General features: G+C 41.2%; 1 protein-coding gene across 4 annotated transcripts in view; it reads left to right on the forward strand.

The window, feature by feature from the left end:
• The window catches only part of TTC12 (tetratricopeptide repeat domain 12), a 49,052-nt gene that overhangs the window by 7,657 nt on the left and 15,974 nt on the right, over positions 1–25,421 (forward strand). For all 4 annotated transcript variants that reach the window (XM_064375425.1, XM_021671145.2, XM_021671144.2 and 1 more), the window contains exons 3-13: positions 2,884–3,047; positions 3,581–3,602; positions 4,202–4,279; positions 5,132–5,253; positions 9,531–9,590; positions 14,825–14,896; positions 18,603–18,663; positions 19,114–19,302; positions 20,467–20,536; positions 21,622–21,710; positions 24,069–24,237. In XM_064375425.1, the coding sequence (XP_064231495.1) occupies positions 2,884–3,047; positions 3,581–3,602; positions 4,202–4,279; positions 5,132–5,253; positions 9,531–9,590; positions 14,825–14,896; positions 18,603–18,663; positions 19,114–19,302; positions 20,467–20,536; positions 21,622–21,710; positions 24,069–24,237 (1,096 nt within the window). The remainder of the gene's footprint in view (positions 1–2,883; positions 3,048–3,580; positions 3,603–4,201; positions 4,280–5,131; positions 5,254–9,530; positions 9,591–14,824; positions 14,897–18,602; positions 18,664–19,113; positions 19,303–20,466; positions 20,537–21,621; positions 21,711–24,068; positions 24,238–25,421) is intronic.

Raw genomic sequence — 25,421 nt, forward strand, 5'->3', positions numbered from 1 at the left:
ATAGACAAATGGGACCTAATCAAACTCCACAGCTTTTGCACGGCAAAAGAAACAGTCAATAGAGTGAATCGGCAACCAACAGAATGGGAAAAAATTTTTGCAGCCTACCCGTCTGACAAAGGGCTGATATCCAGAATTTACAATGAACTAAAAAAGATTTACAAGAAAAAAACAAACAAGCCCATTCAAAAATGGGCGAAGGATATGAACAGATACTTTACAAAAGAAGACATACATGAGGCCAACAAACATATGAAAAAATGCTCATCATCACTGGTCATTAGAGAAATGCAAATCAAAACTACATTGAGATACCATCTCACGCCAGTTAGAATGGCGATCATTAAAAAATCTGGAGACAACAGATGCTGGAGAGGATGTGGAGAAATAGGAACACTTTTACACTGTTGGTGGGAGTGTAAATTAGTTCAACCACTGTGGAAAACAGTGTGGCGATTCCTCAAGGACCTAGAAATAGAAATTCCATTTGACCCAGCAATCCCATTACTGGGCATATATCCAAAGGATTATAAATCGTTCTATTATAAGGACACATGCACACGAATGTTCATTGCAGCACAGTTTACAATAGTAAAGACCTGGAACCAGCCCAAATGCCCATCGATGATAGATTGGACAGGAAAAATGTGGCACATATACACCATGGAATATTATGCAGCCATTAAAAAGGAGGAGTTCACATCCTTCGTAGGGACATGGATGAACCTGGAAAACATCATTCTCAGCAAACTGACACAAGAACACAAAATCAAACACCACATGTTCTCACTCATAGGCGGGTGTTGAACAAGGAGAACACATGGACACAGGGAGGGGAGCACTATACACGGGGGTCTGTTGGGGGGAGGGGGGATAGTGGGGGGGGTGGGGAGTTGGGGAGGGATAGCATGGGGAGAAATGCCAGATATAGGTGAAGGGGAGGGAGGCAGCAAATCATACTGCCAGGTGTGCACCTGTGCAACAACCTTGCATGTTCTTCACATGTACCCCAAAACCTAAAATGCAATAAAAAAAAAATAAATAAAAAAAAAAATAATAATAATGGTTTCAATGAATCAACTGGAACCATATGTGTCAAGAACAAATTTCTAAGGCATCTTAACAGAAAAAAGTAAGTTGCAAAAGAATGGCACATTTTATACAACCATTTAAAAGAATTGTATAAATGTTACATACAAAAGTATTCTGATAGATTGCAAGAATGGTTACAAATTCCTTTATTCCCATCAAGAGTGGAGGCTATTTTTCTACCTCTTGAATCTGGGTTGGCCATGAGCCTTGCTTTGGCCAAAAAGATGTTTGCAAACATGACACAGGGAGAGGCTTGAAAAGTGTGTGTGAACTGGGGCTTGCACTCACGCCACTCACGTAAGACACACTTCCCCTGGTTGCTCACATTCCTCAAGCCAAAAGCCAGCGGACTTTCCAAAGCAGAGCCACTTAGGTGACTGACGGTTGACCGTGGATGTATGTGTGAGTCCAGCTGAAACCAGAACTGGCCAGCTGATTCCAGCTCAAAGTGTTGACATAGAGAATTGTAAACTCGGCCACAAAAGTCGTGGTTTGTTTCAAACCACTAAGTTTTGATGTGTGTGTGATGCAGGAAAATCTAAATGACACAAATACTAAGCATTAAAACATGCTGGGGAAAAGACACTATTAACTCACAAATGATGTGGAAACAAAAATGTTATATTATTTTCTGTATGTTTGAAATATTTGACAATTAAAAATTTTCAAATTTCCTTGAGGAGTCAGTGGGAAATGAAGAAATTGGAACAGGAAAATATCTTCAAGAAGTTTTGCTGTGAAGGGGAGGAGACAGAGCATTAAGAGAGATTTAAAGTACACAAATACATTTAGGAAGAAGCCAATCGAATAGGTTGAAAATATTGTGCAATAGGATTATTAATTGGTAATGCAAAATTCCTGATTATGCAAAATAGGATCATGGGATCCTGAGCCCAGGATGAGGGACTAACCTCACAGAAGAATGGGCGCCTTTTCCTGGCAGGAAGGAAGGATGGATGTAGGTATAAGCAGTTTTGTAGTTTTAATGGCAGGAAGTTGATGGCATCTCTTTCCTCTCTGAATTGATAAGTAAGGTCATCTTTTTGAGATGGTCAGGTTTAGATTGCAAACTGTAAAAAGTCATTGGGGGAATGATAGGATGTCTTGCCTAGGATAACAAGGATTGCTGGGCATCACTGAAAGTCCAGTTGAGTTTGGACTAGTGCCCCAGGCATCTATCTGTCTCCATCAGTACTTTATATCCCTAATACAGACTGAGAGAAGTAGGTAATTGGAATCATCTAGAACTGGAATTTTGTCTGTTAGGTGGGATATCAGGGCAAGGGAGTTGAGTTTGTGGGCAGAATGGCTGCTGAGTGATTGACTCTGGAATCAAAGCTGGATAGGCAGTAAAGTGAAGTCAGGTGAGGATAGGGTTAAGGGCTGTTGTTTTGTGATTTTGGAGCTGCCTACACTTACATGTTTGTTTCCTACACAAGTTCATAAACTCTTCAAAAAAGGATCTTATTTATTCATCGTTATCTATAGCATTCAGCATAACAGCTAACTCATAATGAACTCTCCATACATTATTGTTGAATTGAATAATGGCTTAAAACCCTGTTCCTTAAAACTAATATTTAGACTTGGCTGCAACTTGTTCTAGGCAAAAAAAAAAGAAAAAAAAAAACCTGTTAATTTTTTCTCATTGGTTTTGCTTGCCCTATTTTGCTATTGCTCTATATTTTTTTCTTTAAGCCCTTTCGCATATATTTTATGCACCATTCTTTCTAGTGAATAGAGTCTTTTGAATATCTTGTTTGATTGAGTCATGTCCGATTTCTTCTCTAGCCAATTTAATTCAGAAGATGAATTCTGATGACCCAGTTGTGCAACAGAAAGCTGTCCTGGAGACAGAAAAGAGACTACTGCTTATGGAGGAAGACCAGGAGGAGGATGACTGCAGGACCACCTTGAACAAGACTATGATCAGTCCTCCACAAACTACTATGAAGGTTTCCTTTTCTATTCGGAAGTTATATAAGTACATATAGTGAGAAGACCTACACCAAAGCAGTAGTTTAATCTCAAACTGTCCAGTGAGGTTGAAATGGTCTTTTGTTTCTTAGATTCACTAGATTTATTTTTTATAAGAAAGTATAAAATTTGATTTTTTTTCCCCCTTGGTCTTTCTGGGTTATTTTTAAACAACCCTTTGGGTCTATTTTAATGGAAACTTGGCCTCTCCACCCCCTGAGCTTGTGTGATATATTTAAGCTGTACTTTTAAGGTAATGTATTCTAACTCATTTTCAACTCATAAGCCACAGCTGAGGTCCCTTGACCTAGGCAGCCTCATTCCCATAGCAATTGTGCTTATAATCAGATCTTCTGATTTAAAGCAAGCCCCTTGAATTCTGAGCCCTTCAGTTTTAATGGTTAAAGAAAATGTTCGCAGCTGATTTGCCTTCTTGGTTTATATACATATAAATCAGAGAGTGGTTTTTGAAACTTGTTTCTTTGTTTTTATGGAAATCTACATCCCACAGAGTGCAGAAGAAATAGACTCAGGTAAGGCCAGCATCTCTCCTCCAATTTTTATTCTTTGTATAGGATCAGTTTTGATTGATTGTAGCTCCCAGACCCTTAAATTATTGTTTCTGGGCTTATAAACAACCTGGGAACAAAAACTTACTGATCATCCCATTCTGTTACTAGTGGTCAGAGGGAACTGCCCTGACAGTTTTTTTCTCTATTTTCTCTTGGTCAACCTTTTGTAAACTCAATTTGTTTATTCTGTATCATCCAATTTACTCTTAGCTGTTCAAGGGATCCAGATAGTTTCTCTTGTTGCTCAGCTCAGAAGCTCATTATGCTAAACGGAGCAAAAAAAATCTCTCTTCAAAGAAAAACTCTTTTAAAAGACATAATTCAAATTTGAAGCACAATCATAGCCATCATGTATAATAATACATCACACAGATTACCATTTAATGTCAAATTAAGAAAATGTCATTTTAGTTGCCTCAGAATTGTGTGTGTGCGCGTGTATGTGCCTGTGTGCATATGTGTACGTGTGGCTCTAAAGTAACTCTTCAGAATTTGAGCTAAAGAACTGATTATAGTATTTGGATTTTTATTTTTAATATGTGAAATTACCCTGCTGTCAGAGGCCTTCTTGGCATCTGTGGAGAAGGATGCAAAGGAACGAGCCAAGAGAAGGAGGGAAAACAAAGTCTTAGCAGACGGTAATTGCCATTCCTTACTTTTCAATGGCTGGGATGATTTGTGCTAGGAAGAGCACACGAAAGCCTATATGCTGACATGTGAGGACATCTAGATTCCAGTGGTGAGGTTTGTGATGAGCTTGAGGGAATGGGACCTGGCCAGAAGGAAACCATTGGTGTCTTTTCTCTGTTCCTGCTGCAAGAAGCAGGCATAGGACATACCGACCTTCAGTGAAAGCTCTTTCACTGCCTCCAGTGAAAACCTCTTTCTAAAACATTCTCATGCACTTAGCAGAGCGAAGTGAATAGTACTAAACAGTGCTCAGAAAGTAGTGGGGGGCAGCAGTGTGGTGCCACTGGCTTGCCTAAGGCATAGATGAGGTGGAACAGAAAAAACAGCTGTGAGAAAAGAGAGGAGAAATCAAGAAAAAGGAAGGGATGGGATTGTGTATGTTGTGGGGACATGCCCATAATAGAAGAATGCTTTCAACATTTGTACCACCCAGGGCTGTGTGTGCTGCAGTTCTGAATGATTTCATATTTGTTGGGAAAATTAATTATTTGACTCTCTTTATGAGACACTGAATGCATAGATTTGGTCTCTGTGGCAAGCTTAGTGTGGTTCTGAGTCTCGATGTAGAAACATTTACTTTTTCTGAGAATCTACTTAGAAGATTTGGGTGGATTCAGAGAAATAAAAATACTTGAGGAAGTTGGTTCTGAAATATCTGCAGAGAGAAACAAGTGACAAGTCCCTTCTGGATCAATAGAAGCGAAGACCGTCAAAGTAGAATTGGAAAACCAGGGGAATAAAGTCTGAGAGATTTTCTGATGTGTGGTGAGAGCTCGCCTGTGTAACTTATATTCCCTTAGCCCTAAAAGAAAAGGGGAATGAAGCATTTGCTAAAGGCGATTATGAAACAGCCATCCTGCGCTACAGTGAGGGTTTGGAGAAGCTGAAGGACATGAAAGTGCTGTACACCAACCGAGCCCAGGTCAGTGAGCCAAGGATGTGTCCTTGGGGCTTTCTCGGGGAATAGTTGTCACTAAACCTGGGAAAACAGACAAAGATGAGACTAGATGTTGGGCTGGGAAATGTCTATAAGAACTGGCTCTTGTTTTGGGTGAGGGGGGAGCTGACTTATACGTACCATTTACCAGTGTCCATGATGCAGATATTCTCACCATGATCTAATTTGGAGTCACTGCAGGAGGACTTGGCAAGAGCTGCCTGTTATCAGCTCTCTCCATAGTATAAGTCAGCTCCATCATATCACTGATGGTGACCATGCACTTGTTTCTGTGGATAAAGAAGAAAACTAGTGGAATGAAATGACCTATGGGACCTTGAAATTCTGCTACCAATAGATTTGTCCAGCCTCCTTTTTTGGTACTAGCCTTAATTCCTAGGGGATGCCCTTCTATTAGTTTCTCATCCATTGCATCAGTCTCTCTTTAAGATTCTTGACAGGGGTAAAGTGGATAGCCAATGGTCCTAGAGCCAATTTCTTGGAAATTTTCGGTTTCCAAAAGCTTTTATGCTTTAGTTTATGTCACAAATTAGCTCAGTTTCCGGGAACACCAGTTTAAAACCACACAGATGTACATTTACCACTTAATGAAGGAATAGGCTGATAGTTCTCAGCTGAAACAAAACTAGCACTTGCGACCTTATCTTTGAAAAGTAGTTTAGTTTTTGTGTGGTAGAGTTCTCTGCTGGACAGGCCTGAAAAATTGGCAGATTCATGGACATGATTACCCCATGGTCAGAATATGTCAGCAGGACGTGTGCGAGGTGGACTTGACGCCTTGTCATTTGCAAGAGGAGGAGGCTGCAGCGGAGTCCTCATCAGCTCCAATTTCCCTAACTCGAGATTAAGAATGTCTGGCTGTGGGATGTTGAGGAAGAATATTGGAAGCAAAAAACAGGACATTTGGAGGCCGAAAAGTCTGCAGAGTGACAGTGATTTAATGATAAATAAATCCAATAACCTCATTAGTTTAGCAATTTGGATAAGTTAGACTAGAGTTGAAGTGTTATTTCAACTACCTCAATTTGTGGAGAAAACTTGTTATAAGGAAGTGAATCGGTGAAAAAGATGCCCAGAGGTTGATTTGGCAGTACATTGTATTACCCTAACAGGATTATAAACTTTTTGAGGGCAAAAACTGCCAGATACTTTTTTCCTCTAATGCTTTATTTATAGCAGATGTTCAATTAATCCTTTTTTGGTTACATAACATTGGAAGCACAATAAGTCCAATTAAGGGGGTTAAGTTTCTGTTGATAATTCAGAAGCATCGTTTAAATGCAAGCAATTAATAGAATAATTATAGTTCCTTCTTATTTATCACCAAATTTGGTCTCTAAAAACATCTGCCTACTGATGCTTGTTCAGTCGTATTACTCTGAAGTTATTTGAAAGCAATAAAATTGAATTGCTTTAAAAAAGTTATGTAATTCAGACATATCTAAATCAGACTGTCTATACCCCAATTCATCTAAATTAGTTACATTTTCACTGCACTCATTTTTAAGCAGCATTTTGATTAGTTCTGAAGAATCACATCAAGAATGAATGTAGGTAAATATAAAGAAATGTAATGAAAAGGTCTGAGGGAGTGATTCCTCACAGCTTTCCCAAGGAGAAAGCTTATGCAAAGACAAAGAAACGGAAAATGTCTTGCCTGGTGTTACGAACCGTTTGAACCATTGACTATTTTTAAAATGCTTCCCCTGTATGCATGCAGTGTTAGAAAACACTTAATAAAGACCCTGTAAATTGATTGTTGCTTGCTAGAGAGAAAACCTAACCTTTCGTTGCTTTGTTTTTCCCCTGGAGTTAATATTATGATCAATAGATTGCAGGTGTAATTTAGATAAATCTGGAGTTTAATTGCTATTTGGAAAAAGTAGTTCTTTTTCAAAATGTGCAAAAGAGATTAAGGAAGTTATAGGGTGTTTAATCCAAGCCTTAAGAGAAAGAAGAAAAAAGGTAAAAAGCTGTGTAGAGTATTGTTGCAACCCATAAACACGTCTTCAGAGTCTGCATGTGTCCTGAATAATAGTGCCATGAAATCATGGCTACAGCTGTCTAGAATGATGCCAGCTTCCTCCTCACATCCCCTAATTTTCAAATTAAACCTGAGGCCCTGGAGAAAAGGATGATGCTTTATAGAACAGACAGCTCAAAGATTCGTCTTCTCCAATTAGTATAGAACCTGAGTTAATGAAAGCACCACTCGCAGCTTCCTTGCTACGGGAGCCAAGAGCTGCGTGATTTCAATTTATTTGCTAGCTGTTGCCAGCTTCTTCCTCACTTGGGTTGAATTCTTGGATTCCCTGTGAGATGCAGCACTGACTCCACGGTTTGGCTTGTCCATGTAAATATCTCATCAGTTTCGTTGTTAAGAGTGGTTGCAGTGCCCTGGTACAGTTTTGATCATGGGCAATCCTACATGCAGTACTGGCTTTATTATTGGTGACTGATGGAACCCTGGCAAAGCCACCGCTCCTGGTGCTTGGCTACCCTTTCGTACAAATGGGATGATTGTTGCCGCCTCTCAGGGAGCTTTGCAGAAGAAGAGTGCTTCAAATCTTCTTAGTGCAACTTGGTAAGACTTTACTGACCACTTACTGTGTTCAGTAATTAATGGAGAGGTCATAGTAGCCATTGTGCGTGTTTGTAAATAGTCTTTCATTTGTTTATCTTCCTCTAGTTCTTGGAAACATTGAACTAAGTTTTCAATCAGTTTAGTTTGAATGGATCGTGGAATTCTGAGCCAATTCTTGATTTTCAAGATCTTCCCCAATTCTAAGGGGATTGTAAAAGAGTGCCCCAGGCATTTGATACTGAGGGCTCGTGGTGGTGCTCTGACTCTCATATGTTGCTCTACTTCTTGCATTTTTTTCCTGCTCTGCTCAGGAGGACAGAAGCAGTGCTTTATCATTTTTTGATAACAGCATTAATGAGATATAATTCACATACCATACAGTGCACCCATTTATGATACACAATTTAATGGGTTTTTAGTATAATCACAGAGTTGTACAACCATCACAATCCATTTTTGAACATTTCATCATCATCCCAAAAAGAAACTCCATCTTACCCTGTCAACTCCCCCAATCCTCCCATTACTACTCCCATCCCGAGACAATCACCAGTCTACTTTTTGTCTCTATATATTTGCCTATTCTGGATAGTTCATATAAATGAAATCATACGTTTGTCCTTTTGTGAATGGCTTCTTTCATTTAGCATAATGTTTTTAAGATTCATCCATGTCATAGTATCTGTCAATTCTTCATTTCTTTTTATTGCTGGATAATTTTCCATTGTATCGATATGCCATATTTTAGGTATTCCTTCATCTCTGATGGAGATTTGGATTGTTGCCTTTTGACTATCATGAATAATTCTGCTATAAACATTCATTTGCAGGCATTTGTATGGATCTATATTTATATTCATCTTGAGTATATACCTAGGAATAAAAGTACTGGGTCATATGGTAACATATTTAACCTTCTGAAGAACTTCCAGACTGTCTTCCAGATGGACTGTGCCATATTACATTCCCACCAGCAGTGTATGAGGGCTCTAATTGTCTGTCTTTTTGATTCCCTTTATCACTTGGTGTTTTTCTGGAACATTCACAGCAGGGTGGACCCCAGAATCCAGTTCTTCCTTAGTGGATGTGGTTAGTGAGCTGGGCATTTTCTGTGTGTCCCTCTAGATCCTTCCCTGCCCTGCTCTGTGCCCTGGAGGGCTGACCTGTGTGGACTGGCTCCTTGGATTTCCAGCCCTCTAGCTTCCATTTGCGTTCAGCTAATAAAATAAGAAAGAAGGAGGGAATGTGAGATTGGGGTATTTATTCTCCTGGATTTTGGCTCTGGTGAAGGCCTCAGCTCATGTCAGGCAGTTCTTTTCACAGAGCTGTCCTCTCCCATTTTGTTCATTGCTCCCTCCTTCTGCCCCTTCAGTAATAGCTGTGGTAATGGTTGTCCACTGTTGCTAGCCCTGGGATTCTGTAGCATCCCTCGTCAGGTTCCCTATGCCCTGCCTTCACCATGGAAGAGGTCCCTGTATTAAACTCTCCTCAGTTGCCCAGTGCCAGTGTGCCATCTGTTTCCTGCCAGGACCATGACTGATCCAGGTAGGGAATAGTTCATCACTGACATTCTACTGTTCAAATGCTCTTTCTTTGTGAACTGAAAACTGCCTGATGCAGAGTTGTGTGTGAATATCAGCTGTTGGTGTCATTACAGGCTTATATGAAACTTGAGGACTATGAGAAGGCACTGGTGGATTGTGAATGGGCTCTCAAGGTAAGAGAGTATTTCTTTTCCCACATGATGGTGTTGGGCTGAAGTAGATAGAGGGTAGCTGCCAGTGTATCCAGGTAGGAAAGAATATAGTCTCTGCAGTCAGAGCTTCAGTTTCCTCATCTATAGAATGGGATGGAATAGAATTGTTAGGAGAGTCATAACAGTGCACAAAAAGTACCTAGTTCCTAGAAAGCACTCCAGGGAGCTGCTTCTATTGAATTTTCAAGGTCTTATATTACAGCAGCTCCTTCTTTACTATTGCGTTATCAGACGCATTGTTCTATGTAATAGTGGAAGTGCCTCCTCTCTTCTAGAGCCAGCCATTGGAGCTTGTTTCTGCAATGCTGTTCTTCCTCATCAGTTTGTGCTTTTTCCCTCCGGCCCTAATAATTTGGAAATATAACATCCTCTATTTGTAGAGGAATAATCAGAAGAAAGAATTCCTATGATTTGACTTTAGTCAGGCCTCAGGCAGACAAAATTATTCTATACATGGCATTTCCTCTGAAATCTGCCAAAATAGATATCAAAGATGCATAGAAGTAAAGACTGTTGATGGAAATGTTAAGAGTTACTGAAAGAAAAATAACACAATCACTTTTTAGGGACATGACCAAATATTTAAGTAACCCTTAATCCACATTCCCCTAAATTACTCTGTCACAGGGGGTTTTAACTAAGTAACCAAAACTAGTGCTTCTCAGACTTCTGCACTAAAGTGCTGCTAACAGCAAAGGAGAATGAACATGAGCCCCTTGAGAGGGTCTAGAAGCAGACAGCATGAAATTTCTTTTAAGATGTGTGTTTTATCTTAATAAAAAAACAAACCTTGTTAATTTTGCACAGCACTTCATAAAAGTTATCTGTTTTTTTAATATAATAGTATTATTTTCGATACCTTAGAATCAAATAAAATTGAGGTACCAGGGCAATGTGCCAGGTTTATTCTTTGGCTTCAGTTCTTGGTTACAGCACACCGACCCTAGCCTAATGGGCATGGCCCAAAACAAGAGGACACTTTCCTAGCAGCATACTGGCCATGTCTACTTTATTTCTTATTGAGAGGGTAAGCAAGGGAAACAGGGATGAATGAGAAAGTCACCTCTGCTTATAATCATACATAAACCACTGACATCTGGAGTGTCTGATTTCTTTATCCCTTAGAAGATACAATGTGTGGTAAATCTTCCATTGCATGAGTATGGCCTTTAAGTTATAAGAGTTGCCCAAAGCTGATGACATCAAGCTCCTCGCAGCTCCATCATAGATCCACCAACCTGCTCTGTCACCTTGCTTGATAATGATTCATTTTTCTACAATTATTCTGCAGGAGAAGAGAGAGGCAAGAATGTTTTCCTTGTTTTTTCCAGCAATAACAACAAACAACATCATTTGCTGCATGCTCACAAAATTCTATTCTATTCTGTTCAGTATCACTATTTTCTCCATTTTTCTAACAAGGAAGCCAAGCCTCAGTGATTGATTAAGTAACTGGTGCAGGATCATGAAGCTAGTGTCTGTCTAACTCTAAGCCCATGCTCTTAAACATCTACAAAGGGCCTCTCCACTGCAGCCTCAAACCCCACAATCCCTGGGTGTGGACCTCATTCCCTTCTGTGGAAGAAACACGATCTCCTCACAGGTTCTCCAAGAGTATCTTTTCTGATCTGCAGAATGCCAAAGGGGCAGACATACCATCATGCTGATTCGGGATAACACACTGGCCTGTTCCCAAATGTTAATTGAAGTACAATGTAATTAACAGTGAAACCGAGGCCAAGCAGACCCAATGGAGCTGACATTAAAAAATGCTGACACTCAGCAGCCAATCTTGTTAAATGCCCAGCGAGGCTCCTAGTTGAAGAGGTTTGGGTAAACACTTGGAGAAATGAGAAAAAAAAAAATGTACAGAGTCTAAAACTAATAATGATTTGTTTTATGTTGCAGCTGTGAATTAAAAGAAAAACTTTTGCCCTCTTTAAAATTAATGTATCAATAGTAAATATCACTGGCACTCCATTACTTATAGTATTAGTACTTTTGTGCCAATTTAATCTTTTTTGACACTTTTAAATTGGTAGAGACAATGCGATGATATTTCAAGACTGATGTTTCTTGTCAAGGAAGATAAGGCAGCAAAGCTGGTTTCAATTAGAATCAACATCATTTCTTTCTCAGCAGAACACTTCTTGCACAATGAAATACATCTTCCTCTGAAGGCAGGATTCCTTTAAAAGGAAGCTGAGGTTCACCCAAGAAAATTCTAGTGAGGGTTGACACATGATCAAAGGAGAATGGGCCTATTAGTGAGAAAAACCCATTAGCAGCCCTTTGTGTCATTGTCTGAGGAAGGCAAGTCACAACTATCTGCACTTCACGGTGACACACGATAGGCCAGGGACAAGGCTCTAATGCTTGGGGCTCAGTTTTCCCGCCTGCTGTAACCCCAGTGCTCTGCCAGTGAATGTACTGTGAATATCTGGCTTTCACGAGCTGAAGTACGAGTTTCCTCTTTTCCCTTTGACCATTCCTTTCCTGCTTCCTCAATTTCATCCTTTGTGAATTCATGAGGGGTCACCCCTCTGCTCCCTGTCTTTCTTCTCTCTACAGTTACTCCCTCACAGCTCTCTTCTCCTCTCACAGGCTCAACTCTCATCTCTGCAAATGGCTGTCAGACCTATTTCCCCAGTCTCCCCTTCCCTGGCTCCAGGGCTGCATGTCAGCTGCCTCCTGCGGGTGCCTTTTGATTGTCTCGATGTCTTCTGAAACTCGGTATGTCTGGAAGCCAACTCTTCATCTTCTTACTCAGCCTTTCCCACGTTCTGCCCTGGCTGACCTCTTTCTGTTAATGACACACCATGTCTTTCAGGAATCTAGACCCCCGGTTTTGACTTCACATCCTAGCTCTCCTTATCGTTGATGGCTAGTTGATCCTGGTCAGTTCTTTCTTTGACATAGCTCTGGCATCTGCACTTCCTTTCCCTCCCACTGTCACCAGGACTTCAGACATTAGCCCTTGTTCTAAGTGATTGTTCTGGTCTCCTTACTCATCTCTCATTGTTCAGCCCATACCTCTTGTTCAGCCTTTCCCTCCTCTGGTCATGTCTGCATGCCACCTTCCTACCAGCTTACCTCCACACTGCCATTGGTGACTCACCCTCCTCCAGTGTGGCATGCAAGGCTACCATGTGGAGTTGCCATTTAGCTCAAGATGGAATCATCCCACCACCCAGCACCTGCTCCTCGATCCCAGCTGGATTGTCCCGAAACCCCTTGTACTCTCCTCCCTCAGGTCATTGCCCACCCCACTCTCCCTCCATCCTCCTCTCTTCACCTCTCCATGTCACTTAAGACTCAGCCCAGATCCCTCCTCCTTTGCATGCCCTTTTAAAAGTATGCATTTTAGAGCATATTTTCTTCCACTGAATTTTTTCAGTAGCATTTTCTGTAGCGTCTATATGCTTTTTTCTATAGCACCTCTCTGAAGGAGATTTAGTGTCATTTTTAAACCCTTGAGAGTTTAATGGCCAGGTTTCGAATTCCAGCTCTTCCAGTTGTTACCTTTGTGACCTTGAGCCTATCCAACCCCTAGTTTCCACATCTGTAAAATAGGGATAATAACTGTATCTACTTCATAGAGTTATTATAAAGCTTCTGTGAGATCATTCATATGAACCATAAAGCTCAGTGCCTGGCACATGGTTTGGGCTGAACAGTCATGCACAGTTATTATTATTATTATGACTTACATTCACTTAGCAGTGAATTGGGAAATGATATACACAAAAGTGTATCTCTAAGGCTTCTCCAACAATTATTGTTCTCTCTTTTATTATTATTGTTATTCTTCTCTCTTTTATTAAATTTAGATTTTCTCTGGCTCTGAAATGAATTGCTGCTGATATAACTGCAGCAATAGCAGCTAATACTATGTTACCCAGAGCCACACCAAGTGTTTTACATAATTTCTTCCTCACAAACACCCAAGAGAGATACTACTATTGTCTTCATTTTTCAGGTGAGGAAAATGAGTGTCAGAAAAGTTAGATGGCCTGGCCAACATGCCACTTCTGCTGAGTAGCAGAACAAGGATCTACACAGGATATTTTAGACTCCCAAGCTTGAACTTTTTTTTTTTTTAAGATGAAGTCTAGCTCTGTCGCCAGGCTGGAGTGCAGTGGTGCAATCTCGGCTCACTGCAGCCTCCACCTGCCGGGTTCAAGCCATTCTCCTGCCTCTGCATCCAAAGTAGCTGGGATTACAGGCATGCGCTGCCATGCCCAGCTAATTTTTGTATTTTCAGTAGAGACGGGGTTTCACTACGTTGGCCAGGATGGTTTCGATCTCCTGACCTTGTGATCCGCCCACCTCAGCCTCCCAAAGTGCTGGGATTACAGGCATGAGCCACTGTGCCTGGCCCTCAGCTTGAACTCTTAAACTCTTCATATTTAAACCTTTGAAGGGCATCTGATTTGGCACAATGTATCGCATATAAAAGAGGTTCAATAAATATTCATTAACTGAATGTCTTAGATTTTAGTGTATGTCTCTGTCAAATCATCCCCTGCAGGGGCAGGCAGGTGCAGGGCCCCCTGTATAAATGGTCTAGTTTCTGCCATAAGTTTCAAACCTGCCTTTTGAAGGGGGCATCCCTATTGATCTTAATTGATATGAACAGAAGGTCCCAGTACACATGTTGTGGTTTATTTGGGAGGAAGGACTTCCCTGGTCCACTAAGATATAATAGTAATCTCAGCTGTTTTCCCAGAGTAAGTTGTCCTCTCTTCTAGTAAACCAGTGACTCTCAAACTTAGCTGCACATTTACCTCACCTAGAAAGCTTAAAAATTTATTGATGCCTGGGTTTTACCCTAGAGTATAATATAATTGACATGGGATGCAGGATTTTTACAGGCATCCTAGATGATTCTAATGTTCTGCCAGAGTTAAGAGCTCTTTTAAACTGAGGGTTTGCTTCCTGATTGCATCTCATTAAATGGAAATGAAAACTGGCAGGTATCATTAATTAATTTGGTGAAGAGCTTGCTGGTGCATCCAGGCTCCTTGCAGACATCAATTAGTTTGGTCACAAGTGCACAAAAAAAGTTTTGTCAACTCTGGTAGTTGCCCTGAGAATCAAAGCTTCACCTTAACTCTTTTAGCTGTATAGTGAGGGGAGTGGCTAATGACTTCACATCTTCTAAAACTTCTGATCAGTCATTCTCTTTTATTCAGTGTGATGAAAAATGCACAAAAGCATATTTCCACATGGGAAAAGCCAACCTGGCCCTGAAGAACTACAGTGTGGTAAGTTCTTAGAGGAATGTAATTGACATATCTGATCACAGAGTGATGCTCCCAGTTGTACTAGAGTAGAACCATGATTCTCCAAGCTAATCAGATATTAATCCATCCTTTAGTATTTTCCAAGGTAAAGCTCAAGATCTTAAAGTTGGGAAGAATGCTGGGTGTCAGTTAGCTCCACTCCACCAGCTGCAGGACTCTCTTCTGCAACAGCCTCTACCAGTGTTTGTTCAGTCTCTTGAGAGAAAAGACATAAGCAAAAAGAGAAAACAAAATTTGCTGTAATCTCATCACCTAAAAACCATGCAGATCATTCAATCTGTCTTTCTACCTGTCTGTCCATACTAAGATATTATATATCATTAAAAGTAGCTTTATTGAGATATAATTCACATACCACACAATTCATCTGTAGAAAGTGTATGATTCGATAGTTTTTCGCATATTCACAGTCAGGCAGCCATTACCAAAATCGGTTTTAAAAATTTTCAGCCCTTCCTAGAAAAACCCTGTGCATATTAGCAGTCAGCCCCCTTCCCCCGAGTCCCATCTCAGCCTTATGCAACCACCAGTCTTTCTGTCTCTATATATTTGCCTGTTCTGTAGATTTCATACAGTCATACAATCTGTGGTCTTTTTGTGACTAAGGTCATTCATTTAGTATAATGTTTGCTTGGTACATTTATGTTGTAGTGTATATCAGTTCTTTGTTCCTTTTTGTTGCTGAATAATATTCCATTGTATGACACCATTCATTCATTCGTCAGTTAATGGACATTTGGGTTGTTTCCACTTTTTGCCTGCTGTGAATAACACTGCTATAGCATTCATGTGCAGGATTTCTTTTTATGTTTACAGTCCTCTTGGGTATGTATCTAGAAGTGGAATAGCAGGACCATATAATAACTCTATGTTTAACCTTTTGAGGAACTACCAAACTGCTTTTGAAAATGACTGCAGCATTTTACATTCCTACCAGCAGTGTATGAGGGTTCCACTTTTTCCACATCCTCTTCAATATTTGTTACCTATTTTTTTATCATATTCCAGTGGGTGTGAAGTCATGTGTCATTTTGGTATTGATCTGCATTTTTTGGTGGCTAATGATGTTGAGGATCTTTTCATGTACTTATTGGCCATTTATATATTTTCTTTGGAGAAATGTCTTTTTTTATAAGGAGTTGCAAATGTTCTTTATGTATTCTGAATACAAGTTTCTTATCAGATACATGATTTCCAAATACTTTCTTCCACTCTTTGTATTGCCTTTTCCTTTTCTTGATGATGTTCTTTGTGGCACAAAAAACGGTTAATTTTGATGAAGCCTCAATTACTATTTTTTTTTTTTTGGTTGCTTGTGATTTTGGTGGTACATCTAATAAATGATCATCTAATCTAAGGTCGGGAAGATGTATACCTACATTTTCTTCTAAAAGCTTTATGCCTTTAGCTCTTACATTTAGCTCTGTCTAATCATTTTGAGTTCATTTTTTTGTATGATGTGAGGTAGGGGTTCAACTTTACTCTTTTGCATGTGGATGTCTACTCGTCCCAGTACCATTTGTTAAAGAGACCATTCTTTCCCTCGTTGAATGATTTTGGCATCCTTGTCAAAAATCAACTGACCACAAATATATGAGTTTATTTTTGGACTTTCAGTTTTATACCATTCATCTACTTGTCTGTCCTTATGCCTGTACCACAGTGTCTTCATTTTTGTAGCTTTGTAATAAGTTGAGAAGTGCCAGTCCTTCAACTCTGTTCCTCTACATTTTCAAGATTGTTTTAACTATTCTGGTACTCTTGAATTTCTATATGAATTTCAAGATTATTTTGTCGATTTGTGCAAAGAAACCAGATGGAATTTTGATGGGTATTACATGAATTTGTAAATCAATTTGGCAAGTATTGCTATCTAAACAATATTAAGTCTTTCTATCCATGAATTTAGGATGCCTTTCCATTTATAAGATATGTCTTTAAAATAAATTGCATCATATTATACATTTTTTAAAGGTTTCTTTGTTGGATTTTAATTGTAAATGTAACACAAGCTTATTGTAATAAAGCCAAATAAAATAAATGTGAATCAAGAAAATATTAATCTTTCCCTGTCCACCAATTTTTATTTACTCATTCAATTCATTCATTCAGCAGGTATTTATAGAGTGCTTTCTATGTGTCAGGCACTGTTAATACAGGCAATTAATAATACATCAGTGAAACTAGACAAAATTCTTGGCTTCATGGAACTCATGTTCTTGGGGTAAGGGTGACCAGGAGACAAAAAACCATTAAGTAGATGTGTAGTATGTTGTGTGTAATATGTTAGGTGGTAGTAAGTAGTATTGAGAAAAATAAATCAGGAAGCAGTAAAGATGAGACTGGTTTTGTATACAGTGGTAAGAAAAGGCTTTCTGAAGGAATGGAGCGGTGAACAAACCATGTGGATATATAAGGAAATAAATTCCTGGTAGAGGGATAGTGAGAATGCAGCCAGCAAGAGGAGAGCAACAGGAGATGAGGTCAAACAGGTGATATGGGTGGAAAAGGGGCTGATCCTGTAGGGCCTTATAGGCTTTTCAAGGAACTTTGGCTTTTACTCTGAGTGATCTTCATGCTTTATTGGAGAATTTTGAGTAAAGTAATTAAATTATCTGATATATTTTAACATGAGCATATGTTTTGGCATGGCAAGATAAGAACAGAGAACATGTGAGAAGGCATTGCAATAAATATCCAAGCAAGAGGTGATGCTGGGGACCAGGTTGGTGGTGATGGAGGTGGTAAGAAGTGATGCGGTTCTGGATATTTACTGACAGTGAAGCCAACAAAAATTGTTGCTAGATTAGATCTGTGGTTGAAGAGAAGTTGGATATGGGGTCACTCTGATGTATGGACTTCTGTTCCTGGGACACTGTTCTCTACTTTAACATGTCATTTTTTTTCCCTTTCAGTTTGATTCTTAACTCTAGTCTTCTAGATTAACTTTGAAACTTCAAGATTATCTCAGAACTGCTTTTTATCTTAGCTTTTTCTCTAGGCTACTGGTTAGATTATACTCTGGGCGGTTCTTATATTCCTGTGGGAAATACTGCCCTAAGCCCAGGAATCCTATGAACTAGAATCCAGTAACTTTATATCTAGCAATTTCCTCAATGAGAAGCCCTCACTCTTGAGTTTTCCAGCTGACTCTTATGTGGCCGATAAATGGATCCCTTACTAGTTCTCTTCGCAGCCTGTATGTTTAAATAGGCAGCTGTCTTTTCCTATTCCCGAGTCTCTGTCAACACTGCCTCTAGCTTCATTTATTTCCTAACTCCCTATGGACGTATCTGACAGCCTCCTGTTCTCGGTCAGTGCAAATATCATATCTAAGTTTTGCATTTACTTTATGATTATTTCTGTCCCAGACAGACACGATCCACAGGAATTTAGGACTGGATATTTTTCATCATGAGCATCTAACAACACTACAACACTGTTTCTTTTAAAATGAATTTTGAAATAATACCTGTTGCCCCCTAGAACTGGAGAAGCCTGAACAAACTGTCAAATCCACACTGTGTTCCTGTGCCTGTCTCCTGCGCTGGGAGCAGGAGGAGGCGAGGAGAAAATAATAAAGCAGCTAAGCCTAACGGCACCCACTGTCTTCCTCATAATCGCCTTTACCCCAACCACTCTTCAAGGTCTTGTTTCTTTTTTCCAGTCTAGAGAGTGTTATAAGAAGATCTTAGAAATAAATCCCAAGCTGCAAACCCAGGTGAAAGGTGAGCATGTTCCTGCTGAGGCCCTCCATCTGAACTCCACTTCCCTCTGCCTCCTGCCTTGGAATGCATTCCTTGCCTTCACCGCCCTTGGCCACGAGGCAGCAGTGGATTTTCTTTCCTGCACCGTCCAGTCCTCTGTGTTACCGGCTCACTCCACTCCTCTGCTTGCTGTGCTCCCTTGCAAATATTAATATTTGCCTTCTTCATCTTCTACACCATCCTCCCTTAGACACTGTTAGACTCCCTTGAATCCCCAACAAGGTTTAAGATTCTGGTTATAGATTTAGGCTCTTTCTAAAATGTTCCTTGCTGAAGAAGAGTTTGAATTATTTTAATACTTTATGCTTCTCAAACTCCCATACTCAAAAGAAAAGGAAAAAAAGGTTGCTTCTTGTACAGTATTGTTGATTGTTAGGGTTTTGTTTTGCTTTTCCTTTCTTGTTTTTCTAGATTACCTGAATCAAGTAGATCTTCAGGAAAAAGCAGACCATCAAGAGAAGGAAGCCCACACACTGCTGGATTCAGGAAAGAACACAGCCGTGACCACCAGGAACCTCCTGGAGACCCTTTCCAAGCCTGACCAGATCCCCTTGTTCTATGCCGGGGGAATTGAGATCCTGACTGAAATTATAAAGGAGTGTAAGCCAGCGATGTGTGTGATCTCGTGAGTGCTGTCGGTGTGAAGGGACACGTTCAGAGGTCTACCTTTACCAGGCGAAGAATCCCTCCCTTCCTTCCACAAATATTGATTGAAGATGTACTCTAATGTAGCTGCTAAAAGGGGTGCACAAGACATGTCCTCCCAACTCTGCTCTGTCCTCTCTATAGCACGTGCGTACACTCAGCACATATGCAATAAACATACACAACACAACACACACATGTGGCACACACTCCATACTTACATATGTCACACATGCACTTAGCTTTCACTCACTTGAATATATCCTTGACTATATTGAATATATTACACACACACCACATACCACACATAGCACACTCTCACTTTAAATACTCACGTCAGTCCACATATCCTGCACATACTCCGCCCTCACGTTTTCTCCACACTGTGTACATCCTGCACAGGGTACTCCCACAGACACCCCAGGCATCCCATACCACCTCACACACCTTCCCTCCACTGTGGAGGAATGGAGGACAGAATTTTATAGGTTAAACTGTAAGGTTCACCCAGTTACACTTAATGGCTGCTTAGGATATGAAAATGGCTTCAGAGCCAACATCAGCTCTCCTACTAATGAGGGCCATACTGTTCTCTTGTACTAGCTCTTGTAAACATTGTTTCCAAGGCTTAAATGATCTCTCTACTGACAGCATGTTGTTTGTACAAATAGATGGAGTTTCTGACTTCTCATTAGTGTACAATGGAGGGCGCACAAACATCCCCTTCAGCAGTTTCCTGGAGATTATAAATTCCTCTCTAGAGCCTGGAAACAGCTTTGAAATAAATATTTAAGAACAGATGGATATGCTGGCACTTCCCATAGGTTAAGCAGTTCTGGGAGGCTCTCTAAAGATTACAGAATCATGAGCTGTGCAGATAGCCCTCGGAGCCACCCCAGCTCTGCTCTCCTTCTCTAAACAGTCCCTCTGCCTGTGGCACTGAGAGGCTGCTGACAATTGTATTTTTCAAAATGTAAAGGTATTTGTTTCTGCCAAACCATTAATGTGGGGACTTCGACGTTCCATATTAGGTTTCTCATTAGCAGGTGGCTATGTTGCAGCTAGACATCAGCCAGCCAGTTTGGGAGTCTGAAGTGGTTTTCTCTGTATCTGTTTCAGGCACAGAACAAACTTTATTCAGAACGCACAATGGATTTAGTATCATCAGTGACAACGAGGTCATAAGAAGGTAGGGATGTTCATAAAGACAGCACAGCATCAAAGCAAGGGAAGATAACCACTGCTTATGAATCAGACACGAGGCACATAGGTAGTCACGTTTCTGAACCTTCAGTCGGTAGTAGGGGCCTCTCCAGGAGCACAAAGCTACTACGCGAACACCTTTGAGTGCTGACCCTCAAGTCATTGGAGTTAACGCTGCAGTTAACAATTAAGGCTGGGCGCGGTGGCTCACGCCAGTAATCCCAGCGCTTTGGGAGGCCAAGGCGAGCGAATCAGTTGAGGTCAGGAGTTTGAGACTAGCCTGGCCAACATGGTGAAACCTTCTCCACTAAAAATACAAAAATTAACTGGGCGTGGTGGTGGGCGCCTGTAATCCCAGCTACTCGGGAGGCTGAGACGAGAATCACTTGAATTCGCGCCCCAGAGGTTGCAGTGAGCCACTACACTCTAGCCTGGGCGATACAGTGAGATGCAGTCTCAAAACAAAAAACAAACAGAAAAACCATGCAATTGAAGAGAGGAACAGCAGCTCTTCCCAGGGTTCCTCCAAGCTCATCAAAGAGAAATTATAATTCTTGCTGCTTTCCCACCAGTTTTTGCAAGGTTGTCATTTGTTCTTTTCTTCACTTGGAATTTGCTGATCATATCAAGAAGTAAGATCAGCGGGGTGCTGGCCAATCCCGTTTATAATTTCATCTGAAGAAAGGCCTGTATGGTAGGAGGCAGTTTGCTAGAGTTACTGTATTTTAATTTTGGTTGTTCTGGTATGCTTCCTGAGGTTTAGGTTACGGGTGTGGGTTGGAGTCACCAGTACATGTCTGTGTGCTAAGCGACAGTTCACTGGTCCCAGTGCAGCCATCACCCAAGGCCCTGGCTCACTGGCCACCCTCTGTGCAGCCCTGGCTTCCTCAGTCTGCATTTGCCTGGGACTCGTGGTTCAGTAATTGGTCCTGGTGACCCATGGCTCTGGGTTATAAAATTACTTTCTCAGACCTGCATTTGGCAAGTCTAGGGGTGAAATAAAACCAAATGAAGAGAAAATCAAGACTGATTTTCAGATTTTTTAAGATAGCTCTCCTTTGTCCATTGTAGGTGTTTTTCCACAGCAAGAAAAGATGCAGCTGAAGAGACGGTCTGTGTGTCTGTTCTGAAGCTCTGGCAAACAGTGTGCAGTGGGAACGGTAAGCGTGGGTAATCGCCACTGATCACCATTCATGCGCTGCGTGCAGGAACTACACTGTCAGGCGGGACTGTCCTCCCCAAAGGCCGCGCCGTGGAGAACCACTGTCTAGACTTCCACACACCCACTCCCTCCAGGAAAGCTTATGGATCAAAAGCAGGGTAGACAGATGAGGGCTGAGCTTGGTGAAAGCAGGAGGTCATGTCAGCACAATGAGTGGTCTCTCTCCTCTCTCTTCTCCTCCTGCTGTTTGCAGGCTCATGACTTCTGTTCATGCACTGGCAGTGAAGTAGATGGAGTTTTTCTTTTCTTGTCAGCATAAAAATATTGTTCCTTTTTGCTAACCACAGTACCTTTCCAGCATCCTGAGAGTTACAGTCCTCCCCGCCAGTACCTCCAGACACTGATTAATGTGTAATATGGAGACAGTAGAATGCCACAGGGATTTATTCACTGTGTTAACTCTTAGGCTTTTCACATATTCACATCTTCCAGAGTTCATTACATTTTCATGTAATCTTTCGTAATCACTTTTGCAACTTCAGTGTAAATACAAATTTTATGTACTTCTGTCATTTTTAAAATGTGTGTTTCAGTGTTTTTGACCCTGGACAAAAACAGTGAAAATGGGGATAAGATAGCTATGTCTCTTTTTCGCAGGGCTGCTGTGGGAGGCAGTGATAGAGCTTGTGAACACAGTTTGCATACTCTGAGATGTTAAGTAGGAGATGATACCTTTTTTTTTTTTCAGTAGAGTGGAGGAATCAAGAGCGTAAGAAATTAAGCTCTTAAAAATCTAGACAATCAGGGGCCTGTTTCCTGACGAGAATTAAGGGGAGTTATGCCCAGACTAATATCATCACCAAGGTGGCTTACGACTCTGTGTAGGACCCTGCACAGGCTTAGGGCAGTGTTTTTGCAAAGTCCCCAACAGGAGGGTAAGGAAGGCAGGACTTGGTGATGCTGTGTCTACTCAGTGTGAATCTGATATAACAATCTGTTTACTCTATTTCTGTGAACCTATTTATCATTTCTGTGAACCTTAGAGTTACATTATTTTTATCATCTGTAAAATATTGTCAGATACCTGTGATGTAAATGCTGTATTTCAGGTCAATAAAATCTTGATATGTCTAACTCAATAAATACAAAGCAGTTTTTCAAAAGGGCAAGGGAATGCTTAAAAGTAAGGACATGAAAATATGTCAGTGATCTATTGTGGAGTGGGGAAGAGAAGCCAATTACAGGGTAGGATGTATAATATTTAAAACATTATTTATGTGAGGGGTGAATAATAGCTCCTTTGGGGAATGGGCTTACCTGGAGGGGGTATCAGCTAACTCTGTATTTGAATTATTTACAGCAAGCTACTTGTCTAGTATAAGAAAAAATACACAAATGAAACAAATCAACAAGAACCTTTCCATTTCAGAAATCAGTAGATCCTATCTTACATGGACAGAAGTAATCATAGGTGAAGTGTAGGATTGAGATGTAGTGTTTGCAACGAAAACACTGTTTGATATGTGGGCTACACATCAGATCCTGCAGTCCCATTACTCTGGCTCTTTCAGGGCTAGAAGAGTCCTGGTGTGTGTCTTCTACTTGATGCTGTGTGCTGTGTGAAAATTGGCAATTAGCACAGGACAGGAGAGGGCCCAGGGTAATGAGGTCCAAATGACCGAGCCCACCCCTTTGAGATCCAGTTTGTTCTGTTTCATAGCTTAGCCTCATACTGCAGTCTCTACCCTGCAGTTTCAGACAAATTCATGTACCTGGTCAGAAAATGAAGCAGACGAAAGGGGATAAATCTGCTGCCACCACCCTGGAAGAGCTTATATTCTAGGAAGGGCATACTTTATTCGTTGATCCTCTCATGTGATATTCTGCTTTCCTGGATAACATTTCCTCAAATGGCCACTCTAGCCATTGTATGAATATTGATGGTCTAAAGACATTCCATGATTAAGCTGATTTCTTTCCCCTTCCTGGTGTTTCCAGATACCACACACCAAGGAAACTTGACAATAATAAGGACATAGCTGATTTATGGGTGCCAGTCCCTGTCTGGCACAGTCATGTATTAACTCATTTAATCCTCATGACATCCCTGTAGGCAGGACGTAATCCTCATTTCACTGATGAGGAAACTGAGGAGCACAAGAGTTCATTGTTAAGGTCGCTCCCCTGGGCATTCAGACCCCAGCAGTCTGGTTCTAGAGTCTACACTCTTACATTTCATTTTCCTGCCTTCAGATGAGTGGGCAACAGTTGAGTTTCCCATTAGGATGAAGGGCAATAGAGCTGGTTTAATTGCCGTCACGGTGTGCAGAAGACAGACAACCCCTGTGTTTTGCAGAGGAAAACCAGCGTGTACTAGTGATGGACCCTGACAGGGCCAGGCTGCTGGCCGCCCTCTTGTCCTCCAGGATCCTGGCCATCCGGCAGCAGAGCCTGGCCCTGGTGCTGCAGCTCGCCCAGACTGAGAGTGGACGGAGCCTGGTCATCAGCCACCTTGACCTGACCAGGTAAGCCTCTGCTGGCAGGACCTTCCTGGGACATCTCAGGTCGTCACTTGACAAGTTCAGGCGTGCCTGTCTCCCCCTCGTATCTCTGATGTGTGACTTGAAGGATCAATAACAGAAAGAGCTTTTGACAAAGTGCTCCGTCGTGAGGACCTCCAGGACAGACTCCTGTCTGAACTTGGTACCATGGACGGTTTTGTTTCTCCTGAGCAACTGGCTCATCCCCAACCCACAAATGGTGCAAATGGCAGCCCTTCCATAGCCAGATTGGGAGCCCTGCCTTAAAATAGGTCACTTGCTTCTGCACCTTTGGCCTCGGTCCTTTCTCTACCCTGTTCCTGCCCTTTTCTTCTTTCATTTCTGTTTGAGGTAATCCTATCTTATTCTACATATCCTTAAACCCCTTCTGGAACGAGATGGAATATGAATAAATAAAACATTTCAAATACTGTTGCATGGAGGTCTTTCCAAATTGTAAGACTATGGGCATAGAATGTGTGTCTCCTAAGTAGCCTTTTTAGAAAGATTGCTGAACCACAGTGATTCTGCCCCATCCTTTATAACGTATTAGTTTAGTTTTAAAATCATTTGTGTATTTATTTTGCTTACTTGTTTTACTTATTCATTTATTTACTTTCATTAAGTTTGTAGTTTATTTATCTTCACATGATTAGTTTGAACATGTGAAATTGCCACTTACTAGATCTCAAAGGTTGCATGCCAGCCATTTCATATGGTTCAATCTAGTAGAAATAGTGGCAATTATTGTACCTTGCTTTATAAATGTTTCTCACACAATCTAAAAACAGGAGATTACCCTTCTGAGTTTTCTCATTCGCTGCTATTTTGTTTTATTTTCCCTCATCCTGCGAGGTAGGCAAGGTAAGCTTTATTACCTCACATCCCTGATGGGGCAGGAGGCACCGCGGCAAGGAACCAAGGGAGTCTCCCCCAGCTAGCCCGGCCCCCAGGCACTGTTCGAGGACCCAGGTCCGCCCTGTCTTCCCCGGAGGAAAAGGAACCAAACCTGCTGTGACGGGCTCTTGTTCCTGCCAGGTCTTTTGGGGACCCTGCTGAGCCCTCCCACGCTGTTCAGTTTGGTGTGGAGCTCCGTGTGTGCCCGTGACAGGGTGGTTATTAAGCCTTGCCTATGGCTCCCCTTCTGGGCCCAGTCACAGCCTCAGTGG

This window comes from Aotus nancymaae, unplaced genomic scaffold (genome assembly GCF_030222135.1).
Source record: "Aotus nancymaae isolate 86718 unplaced genomic scaffold, 86718_ANA_hifiasm-v0.15.2.pri h1tg000012l, whole genome shotgun sequence".
Classification (NCBI taxonomy): Eukaryota; Metazoa; Chordata; class Mammalia; order Primates; family Aotidae; genus Aotus; species Aotus nancymaae.